At 40.1% G+C, this 14206-nt stretch overlaps 1 protein-coding gene across 1 annotated transcript in view; it reads right to left on the bottom strand.

Annotated features, from left to right (window-relative positions):
* The window catches only part of Dnah11 (dynein axonemal heavy chain 11), a 298504-nt gene that overhangs the window by 188213 nt on the left and 96085 nt on the right, over positions 1 to 14206 (bottom strand). The window contains exon 31 of the mRNA XM_032908348.1: positions 3684 to 3815. Within this exon, the coding sequence (XP_032764239.1) occupies positions 3684 to 3815 (132 nt within the window). The remainder of the gene's footprint in view (positions 1 to 3683; positions 3816 to 14206) is intronic.

Below are 14206 nucleotides of genomic sequence, written 5' to 3'. Positions count from 1 at the left end.
CGGCAAACTGATTCATTCTCATCTCTTTGCTGACTCTCCTTCCTAAACTCTCTTGCACCCTGTTGCAGATCTCAGCTACGTGACTAATCAGAAATACATATGCAATGAGATTCTTCCCTTTATATTGTGCAAAATGACATGAGTTCACTCAAGCAATGGTTTTACCTTTCACAAATCACCCAGGGGTTAGTAAGTTTTGTATCTTTGGGCACCTACTCACACAGACCCAACAGAAAATCATTTTCTGCATTAAAATTACACGCAACCCATAATTCCTGCACATTGAAGTATAAAGCATGCTTTCATCCATGTTCACGGTACAGAACGTTTGACTTCATTTCCATCATATTACAGGAAGATGATTTTTATAGGTTACTCATTCCTATATTACTTAACCTTAGCTATTACTTTTCAAGTTTGAAAACAATTTCTGTCTCTTTCAGGGTTTGTGGGACCCTAGGGCTTCCTAGAAATCACTTCGAGTCATCAAAATTCTTGCCTATGAATTTTCCAAAGACTAGGCATGAATCAACACCACATAGACATGCACTGTAGAAGACCAAGAATGAGTCAAAGTGTTTAGTTTAAAATAAATAATATATTACCTGCATTGGTGGCTTAGTGGTAAGTACAACTGTTTTCTAAAATAAATAATTCTAATCGCGATCTATGCTACTGCAAATAAAAATATGACTACATGAGAAAAGGCAAGGTCATATTCAAAGAGCGGATGTCAACAGCTCATTACCAAAATGAGAAAACACAGTAGGTGGTGCTTTGCAAGGATTTATCTGAGATTAATTAAAAAATGTTCTTTACTCTCTTCTATATAGCAACTAGATCAAGGACTGTTTGAGGCTTATGAGAAACTGTGTGTGTGTATTGTGTGTGTGAGTGTGTGTGTGAGAGACACAGTGTGTGTGTGTGTGTGACTGTGTGTGTGAGACACAGTGTGTGTGTGTGTGTGTGTGTGTGTGTGTGTGTGTGTGTGTGTGTGTGTGTAGCCAGAGTTTGACATCACTAGATGTCTTCCTCAATAGCACTCTACCTTATTTTTGAGACAAGGCTTCTACTGAATGCAGTATTCATTGCTTTGGCTTGATGGTTGGTTAGCCAGCACCCAGGAAGCTCCTGTCTACACCTTTCTTGTGCTGCAGTTCCAAGCACCAGCCATACACTTGGTTTTTCATGTTGATTTCAGGATCTGAACTCAGGTCCTCTCACTTGCACAGCAAGTGCTTACTAACTGAGACACATATCTCTAATCCTAAAAAGGCACTTTTCCTTGTATTTCAATGATTTCAATAGAGGAATAAAGTAGGGAAACGGCATACAGTGTTTTATGATACAAGCACTCAAACCGATGCAGAGCTGTCACTGTATTTTCATTTTTTTAAAAAGCGAGATAAAACAGGTTTCTGCTTGCATCCTTTTGAATTTTAAATTTTGCTTCAATTCCACTAGGATGATGGTTATTCCTCTTCATCTTTTTAAAAATTCACTGTGGTAGTTGAGATATCTGATTGTTCCTATTCTTCTAGGTCTAGCATTTGTTTCTCTCTTTTTATTTAAAAAAATATTTTCGCACATTATATTTTGATCATTTTCCTTTCCCTCTGAGGTAGTTTGAATGAGACTGCTCTCCCCAACTCTATCCCCATTCCCCATCGTAGGCTCATATATTAGAATGTTTGGTTCCTAATTGGTGGAGTTACTTGGAGAAAAGTTAATGGAGAAGTAGCATGGTCGGGAGAGGTGTGACACTGGGGTCTTTGAGGTTTCAAAAACCCATACCAGCCCAGTGTTTCTTTCTCTGTCTCTGTTTGTTCATTCATATTCTCTCTGTGTCTCTCTCTGTCTGTCCCTCTGTCTGTGTGTCTCTGTCTGTCTCTGTCCCTTCTCTCTCCCCCCACCCCCTCTCTTCCTCCCACTTATGGATCAGGATATCAACTCAAGCCTGCCCACTCCAGTCCCTGCCTCTCATCATGATGATAATGGACTGACCCCTTGAAACTGTAAGCCAGCCCCTAATTAAATGCTTTCTCTTAAGTTGTCTTGGTCATGGTGCCTCTTCACAGCAATTGAAAAGTAAAAAAGACATTCTCCCCAATTCCTCCCAGTACCTTCCCCAACTTTCCTACCCACTCAACTTTTCCTTCTTTCTCTCTTTTTGCCAACACAAAACCAACCCTATGGTTTTTCTGTGGACTTTTTTTTTAAAAATATGGTATTATTGGTCTTTGTTTTGATTTTTCATTTTTGTGTTTATTTGAATTTTATTTTTATTCATTTATTTATTTATTTATTTATTTTTTTCCGGAGCTGGGGACTGAACCCAGGGCCTTGCGCTTGCTAGGCAAGCGCTCTACCACTGAGCTAAACCCCCACCCCCTTTGTTTTTGTTTTGAAAGAGGAAATTGTCATTTCAGAATCATTTCTTCCCACCAGAAAGTCTGTGGTGGTATTGGGTACAGAGGTCCTACCAACAATGTTGTTCAGAAATCAAACGAACATGTTTCTAACATTAGAAAGTAAGAGTACAATTAAGAAAACGAAGGCTGAAAATATTTCTGTTTTCATTAAATACTGCCAGCCCCTAAGAGACACATGGGTGTTTAAAACATACAGGTTGTAAAAGAAAAGCCATTTATTTAGTGAAAATATTAGAAAACAACCTTTTTAACAAGACATATTACTTAGCCATGAACAGTACTAACAGGCGTTGGCCAAAGCACTCTGGAATTGTGACCAATACTGATTTCTTCAGAAGGAAATGGATCAGCACCACACAGAGATGGGTTTTTAAGTGTGTGTGTGTAGTATATGTGTACATGTGTTTGCGTATATGTAGTGTGTGTCTGTGTTGGTACTATATATGTGTATGTAGTGTATCTGTGTGCAGTATGTGTAGAGTAGATAGATTTGATTATGTGTGTAGTGTGTATATAGTGTATGTACATGTACAGTATGTCTGTAGTATGTATTTGTATAGTATAGTTGTGTATGTGTGCATTTTTGTGTGTGTGTATGTATGTATGTATGTATGTATGTATGTGTGGTGTGTGCATGCGTGCGTGTATGCAGGAAGTGCATACTATGGAACAGCGGTAGAGGTCAGAGAACAGCTTTCAGCAGTAGTTCTTGTCTTCTACCTTTTTTGAGAAAGACTTTCATCACCACTGTATCCAGATCTGCTGGCATAAGAGTTTTCAAAAATTCTTTTGTTTCTGTCTCCCGCTCACCATCAGGATTACAGGGACAGTGCTACTAGTCCCTGCTTTCTGTGGAGTCTGGAGATCTGAACAAAGGTTCTTAAGCATGCCTGGCAGGAGCCACTGAGCCAGGTCCCCAGTCCCACCCACCCCTTAAGATGGTTGAAATGGCATAAAGTGTTGTAGTTGTTGACTGTGTACATCTCAGAGGTAAGAGCCACAAGGCAGAGGACTATGCACAGAAAACAGAAGACAAGGCTGTAAAAAATGAAGGCTCTTCCCATGGTCCTTGCTTCTGCATTAACTTTTAGACTCAAATTTAGCAAACCATTGGCCATTACTCTGCTAACCACCAATCCTAAAGCACCCTAGACAACCTCCCAGCACTAACTGAAACTTTCGAGAAACAACAAATTTCTTAAAGCCACCCTGACAATAAATACCACTTTTGGAACATAGCAATGCACTTGCCTTCTGAGAAATCAATTTTGCCACCACATCTCTTGCGTGGACATCGATGGTGCAGATGGTCATGACCTTCTGCCTGTCTCCAGGTGAAAGTTCTCCCAGAAGAAGTGTGATCAGTGTGTTCAGCTGTGAAATCTAGAAGGATGGGTTTTTTTTTTAACATGAAAGAAGCAATGGGTATCAATACAGAGACTAACCGGTCAATATTTATAAAAAATGCTTTAATTATAAAACAAATCCCAAACTTGCTATCAGAGCTGATCTTCAAAACACCTAGAGAGAGACAGACATGCTGCCCCTCATTTTCAGGAAAGAGCCGGGACACAGCGGAGACAAGGTTGTCCATCCGTGATGGCAGATGGTAATGGTTGAAGTGGGGCTTTCAGCCTCCATTGCATAATATGCCCTAATGATGATCCAGCCCACAACTTTCATTCAGAGCTACAAGATCTAAGAAGTAAAACCAATGTTTTTAAAGGAAATTTTATTCTTGGAAAAATAATGACCAACAATGAGCATATTAGTTTGTTTACATTTATAGTGATAGTTGATGAGAAAATGCTCATAGCTAAGCATCGTACGCTGTTGACCCGTTCTTTTTACTTATACTACTAGTCTTGCTTAGGCTCATTTGCCTCTCAGATAAACATTTTCAGAAGAAGATAAACACTTTTCTTCTTGAATGGCAGGTAAGGAGATGGTGTAACCAAGGCACTGAACCACGTGGGTTAGACCAGGCAGCACTACAGTTGGTGGGATGCTCGTTCTGTTGTGAAACGATCTACACACACACACACACACACACACACACACACACACACACACACACACACATACACACACACACACACACACACACACACACACACACACAGACACACACACACACACACACACACACACACACACACACACACACACACACACACACACACACACACAGATCACACCACACACACACACACACACACACACACACGCACACACACACACACACACACACACACACACACACACACACACACACACACACACACACACACACACACACACACACACACACACCACACACACACAGATACACACACATACACACACACGTACACACACACACATACACACACACACATACTCATACACACACATACACACACATATACACACACATACACACACACACTCACACCACACACACAGATACACACACGTACACACACACGTACACACACAAACACACACCCGAGAACTGCTTCAGAAAAAGCACAGTTCCTGTGGTAAAGTGTGGCCAGGAAGCTTGGGAAGACAATCTCTCGGGTGCTGCGTGTTTGGTTAGCTGGTTAGTTTTCCTCGTTTGGTTATTCCCACAAAAGGCTTCCTTTCTTAACCTCTTCCTTACTCAAGGTTTATTTGCAAAAGGAAAAGCAGGAGCCCTGCCTTAATGATAGTTAACAATACCATCCCCTGTCTTCTTCAGCTCTGCAGAGCCCTGTCTATTAAAAATCATCAGAGCATGACAGTGTAAGCAAGAAGTAGGCACCAAGTCATTGGAAGCTCCCAGACCTGGTAAGCGGTCTGTGGAGAAACCTATGCAAAGACTAAATCCCAGAGTGGCCCCGAGGTTGCTGTGCAGCTGGACTCTGTAGGAAGGGAAGAAGAAAGGCACCATGGTGAAACCTTCATACACACAGCAGCTCCATGGTGCCTTCATATACACAACTTACACAAAATTAGAAGATGGTTTTCTGAGCACTGGCTACGCACATTGCCCCATTATCAACTCATTGGATTTTACTGAAACCTCCCACCCCAACCCCATTCTTTACCCCATGTTCTGAGGAAAGCAAGTTTTCTGATCACACCACACGGGGCAATGAACTCAACAATAACAAGAATATATCCAACTTTACAAAGGACTATTAATATCCTACCTTACCAACCAGGAAATTGTACCACAGATCTCTGAACTGGGAGCAGGGATTCGGGTCTCACCGTGTGACTTCTGAGAGTATCCTCATACTCCCTTGACCTGGCCTGGCTATCACTGAAAAGTCTGAGGAATGATGGCCTCGCAGGAAGTCTTCCAGAGACTAAGAAGATTCCTTGTGGCTCGGGCCCATAAACCCAGTTGATCAGAAGGCTGACAGGAAGAACATAGTTGAGGGGAAGCCTGGGCTACAGAGTCAGTTCAATCTAGCCTGAGCAACTGCCTCAAAGTCAATAGGAGACTGGGGGATACAGAGCAGTGGTAGAGGACTTTTCTAACATGTATGTGCCGCAGGGTTCATTTCTTAGTATTATAAAATAAAAATATGATGTGTAACTTAGGTGCCAGAATTTGTATCTGCTCTCACCTGACAGACATATATCCTTACCTACAGATCTGGCTCACTAGCTTATATAGCATCATTTACTGCTTCTCCTCAGACCAAGAGAAGATTGACAAATACAAAATTGCGTACCACAGTAGTTCAGCCTGTGTGTATACTGCTGCGTGATTTCCACAGCTGATCAACCATTCTCCTCATGGGGGCTGCTTACTGTGGTTTGGTAAGATGGCTTGAGATCCATTCTTTCGGCATATCTCAAAGGTACAACCCACTGATACAAACAGTACCAGGTGTAGTTGCCCATGTAGTTTATGAGGACTTCAGGATGTATTCATCATACCAATTTTTCTCTCCCCATGAGTTTGGCTTTTAAAGGGTTCTTCATGTCTGTGACATAATACATACACATTCCCCTGAACGTGATATACTTCAGATTCATCCATACAATCTTAGGGGGCATGATGCTCTATTTTTTAAGATTGGATAGTATCCCACTCTGTGTATGTGTATCTGTATGCATGGTATTTTATCTATCAACAAAACAAAGTCATTCATGTATGTTTGCCATTGTAAAATAAAGCTGCAGCATAAAACAGAATGTGAATAATCCATCAAAATGATTTTATTTCCTTTGCAGAAATAGCTAAGAAAGTAAAAAAAAAAAAAAAACCTGATTGCTAAGAACTACAAAGCTTTTAAAAAAAAGAGCTTTTAAAAGACACAAGTCTATGTAGATGCATCCCCGACTTGTGGGTTGAAATAACTCCTATTTTTTTAAAGACCCAACTACTCAAATTTGTAAATTAAATGTGATCTATATCAATGTACCAATAGTACTTTCAGAAATAAAAGGAAAACTTGAAATGCAAAAGAAACCACAAGTGACCTTGAACAGCTAAATCAATCTTAAGCAAAAAGGGAGAGAAGAGGGACCCATATGTCTGATTTGAATTATATCACAAGACTGCAGTATTTAACAGAATGGAAGTGAGATTCCCAACTAGTTCAATATAGAAACAAAAGTATACTTGGGGAAAGAATAGCATCTTCAACAGACAGTGCAGGGCCACTGAAGGCAGATGTGAGACCATGCCTGTGATTTCGGTACATGGGAGGCTGTGGCACAAAGACCAGTTCTAGATCACCTTTAGTAACTGTGAGTTCAAGGCCAACTTGGAAACCACAAGACCCCTCCTCACAATGTAAAGCAGAAATCAAACTGGGATTTCCCACTTACACTAATTTCAATGCATACTGGATTGAAGTTTTCTACATGAACTACTAGAAGAAGACATGAGACCAGACCTCTAACTCTTGAGTAGTCATGAGACTACTCTTGACAATGAGTCTTAGGATTTGAAACCAAAAACCACAAGTGGCAAAAGAAAGAAAAAGTGGGACTACATCAAAGTAAAAAGTTTCTGTACATTACTTCTCAACCTTTTGGCTAAGATCAAGTGTAAAAGTTTCTGTACAGTAGGGGAACAATAAGGAAGATAAAAACACAGCATGAGGAATTGGAGAAAATATTTGGAAACCATGTATCTGATAAGGAGTTAATACCCCAATACTGTAATTCCTGCACATCAACAAAGCAAAAACAAAAAACCCCAAGTATTCTGACTTAAACATGAGCCAAACACCTGCACAGACACAAATTCACCAACTTGTAACATGAAAATATGCTCATCACATTCGGTTATCAGGGATGAGACTCCACCCACATGAGACAGAGTCTGATCCCCTGAGGATGTCAGAGAATAAGTGCCGGTGACAATACTCACTCACCTACTTATTATCTTACAACAAACCTTCAATTTCACCAAGAGCAGACGTGGCCATTCTTTTGTGAATGATATGCTCAGAATTCATCACTTCCTAGATGTCAGCCTCCAGGAAGGCAAGGACATTGTCTGCTTAGTCAGCGCTTTGTCCCCTGAGCCACTGAAAAGCTGTCACGAGTGTGAGTCAAACAGATACAGGATTGCAGCACAGAAAAGAATTACAAGCATTGGTAGAGATTGCTACTGAAAGCTTAAACATAATACATACGTACGTACATACATACATACATACATACATTATACATATGGTATGTGTATGTAACCTGTATGTATGTATGAATATATGTATGTATGGGTCTCTCATGTCTATGCGCACACACACACACACACACACACACACACACACACGTGTGCAGATGGTTGGTAGAGAAGAGATATTTGGTGCTGGATATTTCCTTATTTGGGCCAAGATATCCAAATCCCACAGTGTCAGATATTATACCATCAGCGGATTTTGTCTAACCAGTTCAATTATGGCAGTAACAATACTTTATGCCTCTATACCTAAGCACATTTATAATTTCTAGTGTTTCTCACGCAGTTAGTTGTTTAAGCCTCCAAATGACCTGTGATTTCTACGTTACTGACTCATTTCTCACAGAAATTCAGTCAAAGGCAAGATGGTGCAGATGATGCCTTGCCAGTGTTATGTGCACCGCATTGTGTGTCGCACTCACAGCCTCTTGGGATTAAGATTCCCCCAATGATATCCTCTCAGAAGTAATGGGATTCTGTAACCATAACAACAGTCATAAAATGTCTAGAATTTGGGAAAAGGCTCCAGGTAGCAATTACAGGATGGTCACGGTATAATTACATCCATGTTTATGGGTGGATGACATAGAAAATAGCCTATGGAAGCTTTTCAAAATAACACACCTTCTCATAAATGCATGCTTATTCTCGCCCCTGACTCAGGTGTGTTGTCTGGCTTTCTACTGGGTCAAGGACAGTTGCTCCCAGTGGCTGTTCTCATACTGCGTCCTGTCTGTAAGCAGACTGTGAGGATGGAGAAGACCTGGCTGTAGAAAGTAGCCTAAGTAAAAAACTATGCTGCCTGCAAAGCAAAATGCTTGCCCACGTCCTTCCCTTCCTTTGCTCCAGCCACATTGCACTGCTCTGTATTTCCTGTTATGGCCACCTCAAGGGCACATCGTCCTTGAGACTTTTTGTGGTTGTTTTCCTTCTCAGGTTGGCCTTCTCCACCATATTGTCTTCTAAGCCTTTCCTGGCAAACACTCCATAGAATCCCATTTTATGGAACTCAAAGGAATTTTATTGACTGCTGTTTTATCAGATGTTGGTGCTTTCTTTCTCTCCTCTCCTTTAGCCATGAGTTCTAAGGGTTCCAGGCCCATGAGTCTCACGTGGTATTGTATTCCTCTACCTAGCACCCTGGCCAGTACAGAGATGTGCTCAGAAAACAAGCGCTATAGGAATGAAAGAACTGAGAAAATGAATGACACAATGCACCAGAACTTTCCATTCCACTCACTCTTATGACACATGGAGTTACCATTCACAGGCCCATGCCCCAAGAAGGAAAGCATGTTGATAAGTAGGATATCTATACAGTACTCTCACTGCACACAGAAACAGGGTCTTGCCTAATACAGGGACTGGAAACACATTTTGGAGGAAAGAACATTTGTGCTAAGACCTAAAGAATGAAGATTTATGTTGCAGTGAAATTAGAGGTTGGCCACCTAGAAAGGCTATGTTCGTGCCACAGGAAGAAATAATGAGCTCATAGATGCTATAGTTACCTACACAAGACATGACATCACTATTACAATAATGAACTCATGGCTGCTATAGTTACCTACACAAGACATGACATCACTATTACAATAATGAACTAGTGGCTGCTATAGTTACCTACACAAGACATGACATCACTATTACAATAATGAACTCATGGCTGCTATAGTTACCTACACAAGACATGACATCACTATTACAATAATGAACTAGTGGCTGCTATAGTTACCTACACAAGACATGACATCACTATTACAATAATCAATTCACGGCTACCATAGTTACCTACACAAGATATGGCATAACTATTTCAATAATGAACTCATGGCTGCCACAGTTACCCACACAAGACATGACATCACTATTTCAATAATGAAATCATAGCAGTTACCTTCACAGGATTAAGTCTGTCAATACTTGGCAATGGATGGGTATTTGATCTACAGTACCATGCTACAATGGATGGCTCCATCCTCATGCATAAATGGAAAATTTGGACATGAAATTTGGGAGGAGACATGTTGAGGAAATTAGGAGAAGTTGGTGGGCAATGGGGGATAGATATCATATCTCATTGTGTACATATATAAAAGTTCTCAAAAATGTTTAAATAACCATTGGCAAATGATGGTAAAAAAAGGCAGAATTCATTAATAAAATGTTAACAAACAGAGACAATTTTTATAAGGCTAATATAACAAACTAAATTTAATAATACAAAAATGCAAAATTGTATTAACATTCAAAAATTTCCACAGAATTGTGTGTTGCTCACTCTAGAGGTTGTGCTTAGCACATTATAAGGATCCAAGCTGAATTTTTAACACAAAAATATAAAATTTACAGTAACAGATCAGAAGATAAATCAAATGGTCATTTCAGAGGATCAGAAAAGGTTCAATGCCTTTTCAAGATAGGAAATTCTCTACCTGTAGTCATGGAAAACATTTTTCTCTACCTGGTGAAGGGATTTCTCTTCTGTGGGGGCTGTTATGACTCCTCTGAATTGGAACATTCTCTCCCAACAGGTAAACAGATGCTCTTAGGCTCAATGTAAAGCTAACGAAATACAAGATTAATCAAGCACAGGAAGTTAGAAGATCCACAGTCTCCTCTAGGTTACACAAGAAGCTAATAATGGTAAGGAAGAGGAGACTCTTTGGTGAAGGTGCCTACAACATGGACAGGAACTTCAGGAATGCAGAGTTTGAGAGTTGCCACCCACCCTGAGGTGGGGCAGCTGCTTGAGAGTCACCCATGCTCTTAAAAGTACCCCTCCCATGAACCCCAACAAACGTTGGCTTACTAAGCTAGACTTGGCTGAAATTGTTCCTACCTGGGGTGACTAAGCATTTGTTTCCCTTTACCTAGAAAAGACCACATAACAAAGGATGTCTTCAAAAACAAATTAGTTCAGACTTAATAGAGACTCATTAAAGTGTTCTTACCTGAATTGTTAATAAATCAAGGAAGTCTAGGTACTTTAACACTGTACTACTGGTCTTAGCCAATGTGACAAGCTCAAAAAAGGAAATACAGAGCAAGAAAAGAATAGAAGATAATATATAAAACTGCCATTGCTTAAGTTGGATGTGTTCATATACACAGCAAACCCTACACAGTCTATACGTCACAAACCACAGAGTACTAAACATGGAAAGCAAATTTTGCAAACTCCTAAGATGCAAAGTACATATTTTTTTCATCCAATATATTTCTGTGGTTAGTCATAAATACTGAAGTTAAAGTTCAAAAGACGTATTAGTATATAAAATAGAACTGAAATATCACAAGTAAAATAAATGTAGTAAGAAACTCATAAGACTACTATGTAATAAGCTGCAAAGACGTTGCAGAGAGGAAATAGAGATCATCTCACTGGGTGGGGAGGTGATGTGTTCTTACGTTGTAAGATCTGTTATCCTAAACTTTCTACTTAACCATGGTTAATCTAATAGAAATTTAATTAGGCTAAAAATATTGACTAAGAATAAATACAAAGGTAATAACAATTTATATTTTAAAATTTTAGAATCGTGCAAACAATTTTGATGGGAAAACAAAAGAGATATGAAATTTGACTTCAATGCTTATTATAGTGTTACAGTAATTAAGACTGTGGTTTTGTCGTAGAAATAGAAAAATAAAAAAATAAGTAGAGAAAAATCCCTCTCACATATAGAGACACAGACAGACAGATACAAAGGGAGAGAAAGGAGAGAGAGAGAGAGAGCAAACTGACATTTTCTTTAGACCAAGGTGGGAAATTAATTCAATGGAAACAAGATGAATGGGCCATAGTTCTAAACAAGACTCCGAGAACCATCATGTATCTTGAGAGATGGAGATACTTTCGTGACTTTTAGGTGAACAAGAATTTATCTATGACACAAAGGTGCATTATCCACGAGAGGCAAATGTGGTATATTATGTCAAAAAATCGCAAGATTCTATTCATAACAACGCCCATTAAAACATGCAATTTATGGGGCTAGTAACATAGCTGGGAGACAGAAGAAAATGTGTAATTCATTCATTTTTCCAAAAAAGGATTTATATCCCCAATAAATAAGAACTCTTGGAGTTAACAGGAAAAGGGCAAACCACCCAAATGTTTAAGAAAATTGAGTGACATTACAACCTAAGACAGAATACTAATTAATGTGGACCCATTGTTCAACGTCTTCAGACGTTAGAGAAATTCAAGTTCAAGGTGCACTGAGGTATTCATCAATAGCCCTGGAACAGCTATTGATGTAGTTATGGAGAATGACAAGACAAAAATGAGGGAATAGAGGAAGCTTCCAGAACCCCTGAGCGTCATTGTTGGTTGTGCAACAATAAGGAACTCAGTCGGCATCTCTGATATTTAAATATACACCCTGGATTACCGAGAAATTTTACTTCGGTGTGTTTTTCCAGAAGAAATGAAAATACATGTCCAGGAAAAGACATCTTTCAAGAATGCAAAAGCAACTCGAAGCTTCAAGGTAGAAATACAGACACTAGTGGATAGAACGTATAAAGAACTTATGGAACAGACATGATGGAATACTACTAAGGACTAAAAACAAAGTTTTTGTCATGATTTTATCCACACTGCCCTGGGTGAAGTCTAAGCACACCACAGTAATTTTTTTCAGGTGTCAAATCCCTTTTTTGGTGCTTCTCCACACAGCTCAGTAATAAGGGCAGAAGATGCTTCCTCCCCAGGTTTCAATCCTCCAAACAACAGCAGCAGCAAAACAAACAAGCAACACACACACACACACACACACACACACACACACACACACACACACACACACACAAAACCACTTTTGCCAAGGAACTTTCAAATCTAAGGAATCAAATCTATCTTGTTTGCTGGTTTGTCGTATTCCAAAGATTCTGACAAGACAGAGGGCTGTGTGTGTGTATGAGAGTGTGTCTATCTGTATGTATGTATGTGTCACTGTGTATCTGTGCACTTGTGAGTATGTGTGTTTCAATCAAATGTCATAGTATATGCAATAATGATAGGTATTATGAATTGAATACATTTGGTCCCATAGACTCATGTGTTTGAAAGCTTGGCCCATGGGGAGTGGCACTATTAGGAGGTGTGGCCTTGCTGGAATAGGTGTGGCTTTGTTAGATGAAGTGTGTCACCGTCTGGGTAGGCTCTGAGGTCTCCTAGTGCTCAAGTTCTGCCCAGTGTGGAAGAAACCCACCTCCTGGCTGCCTTAGGATCAAGATGTAGAACTTTCGGCTCCTCCAGCACCAAGTTGGCCTGCACACTGCCATGCTTTCCACCACAGTGACAATGGATTAAACTGAAGTCGTGAATTAAACCTCTAAGGCTGTAAGCCAGCCCTAGTTAAATGTTTTGTGTATAAGAGTTGCCTTGGGTCACTGTGTCTCTTCGCAGTAATAAAACCCTTACTAAGACAATATGTGTCCTGGAAAGAATCAGAATTTGAAACAATTATCTGCATCTGTACCATTGGTTTTTACAAACAGAAACAAGAAAAGCAAGGATTGTGGGCAGATCATCTGTTAATGCCAACTCTGACCTCTGGTTTTAAAACTAAGCTCTTTTAAGATTCAGAAGTTCATTTTAAAAGCTTCTCCCATTATTATAAGAGTAATTCTAATTAAAACTTAACTGCAGCAGGCGGTTACATCCACAGTGTATGTGTGTGTGTGTGTGTGTGTGTGTGTGTGTGTGTGTGTGGTGTATGTGATGTGCATATGTGCCAAGTATACACACACAGGCAGCAGGGGAATATACCAAGCATCCTGCTCTATGTATTTTCCACCTTATTCCCTTGAAACACTGAACTTGGAGCTAGGCTGGCAGCCAGTGAGCCCCAGTGACCCTCTTGTCTCTGCCCTACAACGCTATGGCTTAAGGCAGGTGCAGCCCTGCTCAGCTTCTATGTGCTATTGATGTCAGGCCCTGGTGCTTGGTAGCGGCATTCTTTCCCACTGAGTGAGTCATCTCTGCAGTCTTGGTTACACCCACTTTTAAAAGATCACCAAATGGGCTTTAGCAGAGATGCACACAGTTCTCATGACCTTAACCACCGCCTTAACAGCGTGCAAGCACTAG

This window comes from Rattus rattus, chromosome 7 (genome assembly GCF_011064425.1).
Source record: "Rattus rattus isolate New Zealand chromosome 7, Rrattus_CSIRO_v1, whole genome shotgun sequence".
NCBI classification, from domain to species: domain Eukaryota; kingdom Metazoa; phylum Chordata; class Mammalia; order Rodentia; family Muridae; genus Rattus; species Rattus rattus.
Note: the sequence above shows the minus strand (reverse complement) of the source record. Positions and strands in the feature narration are given on the sequence as shown.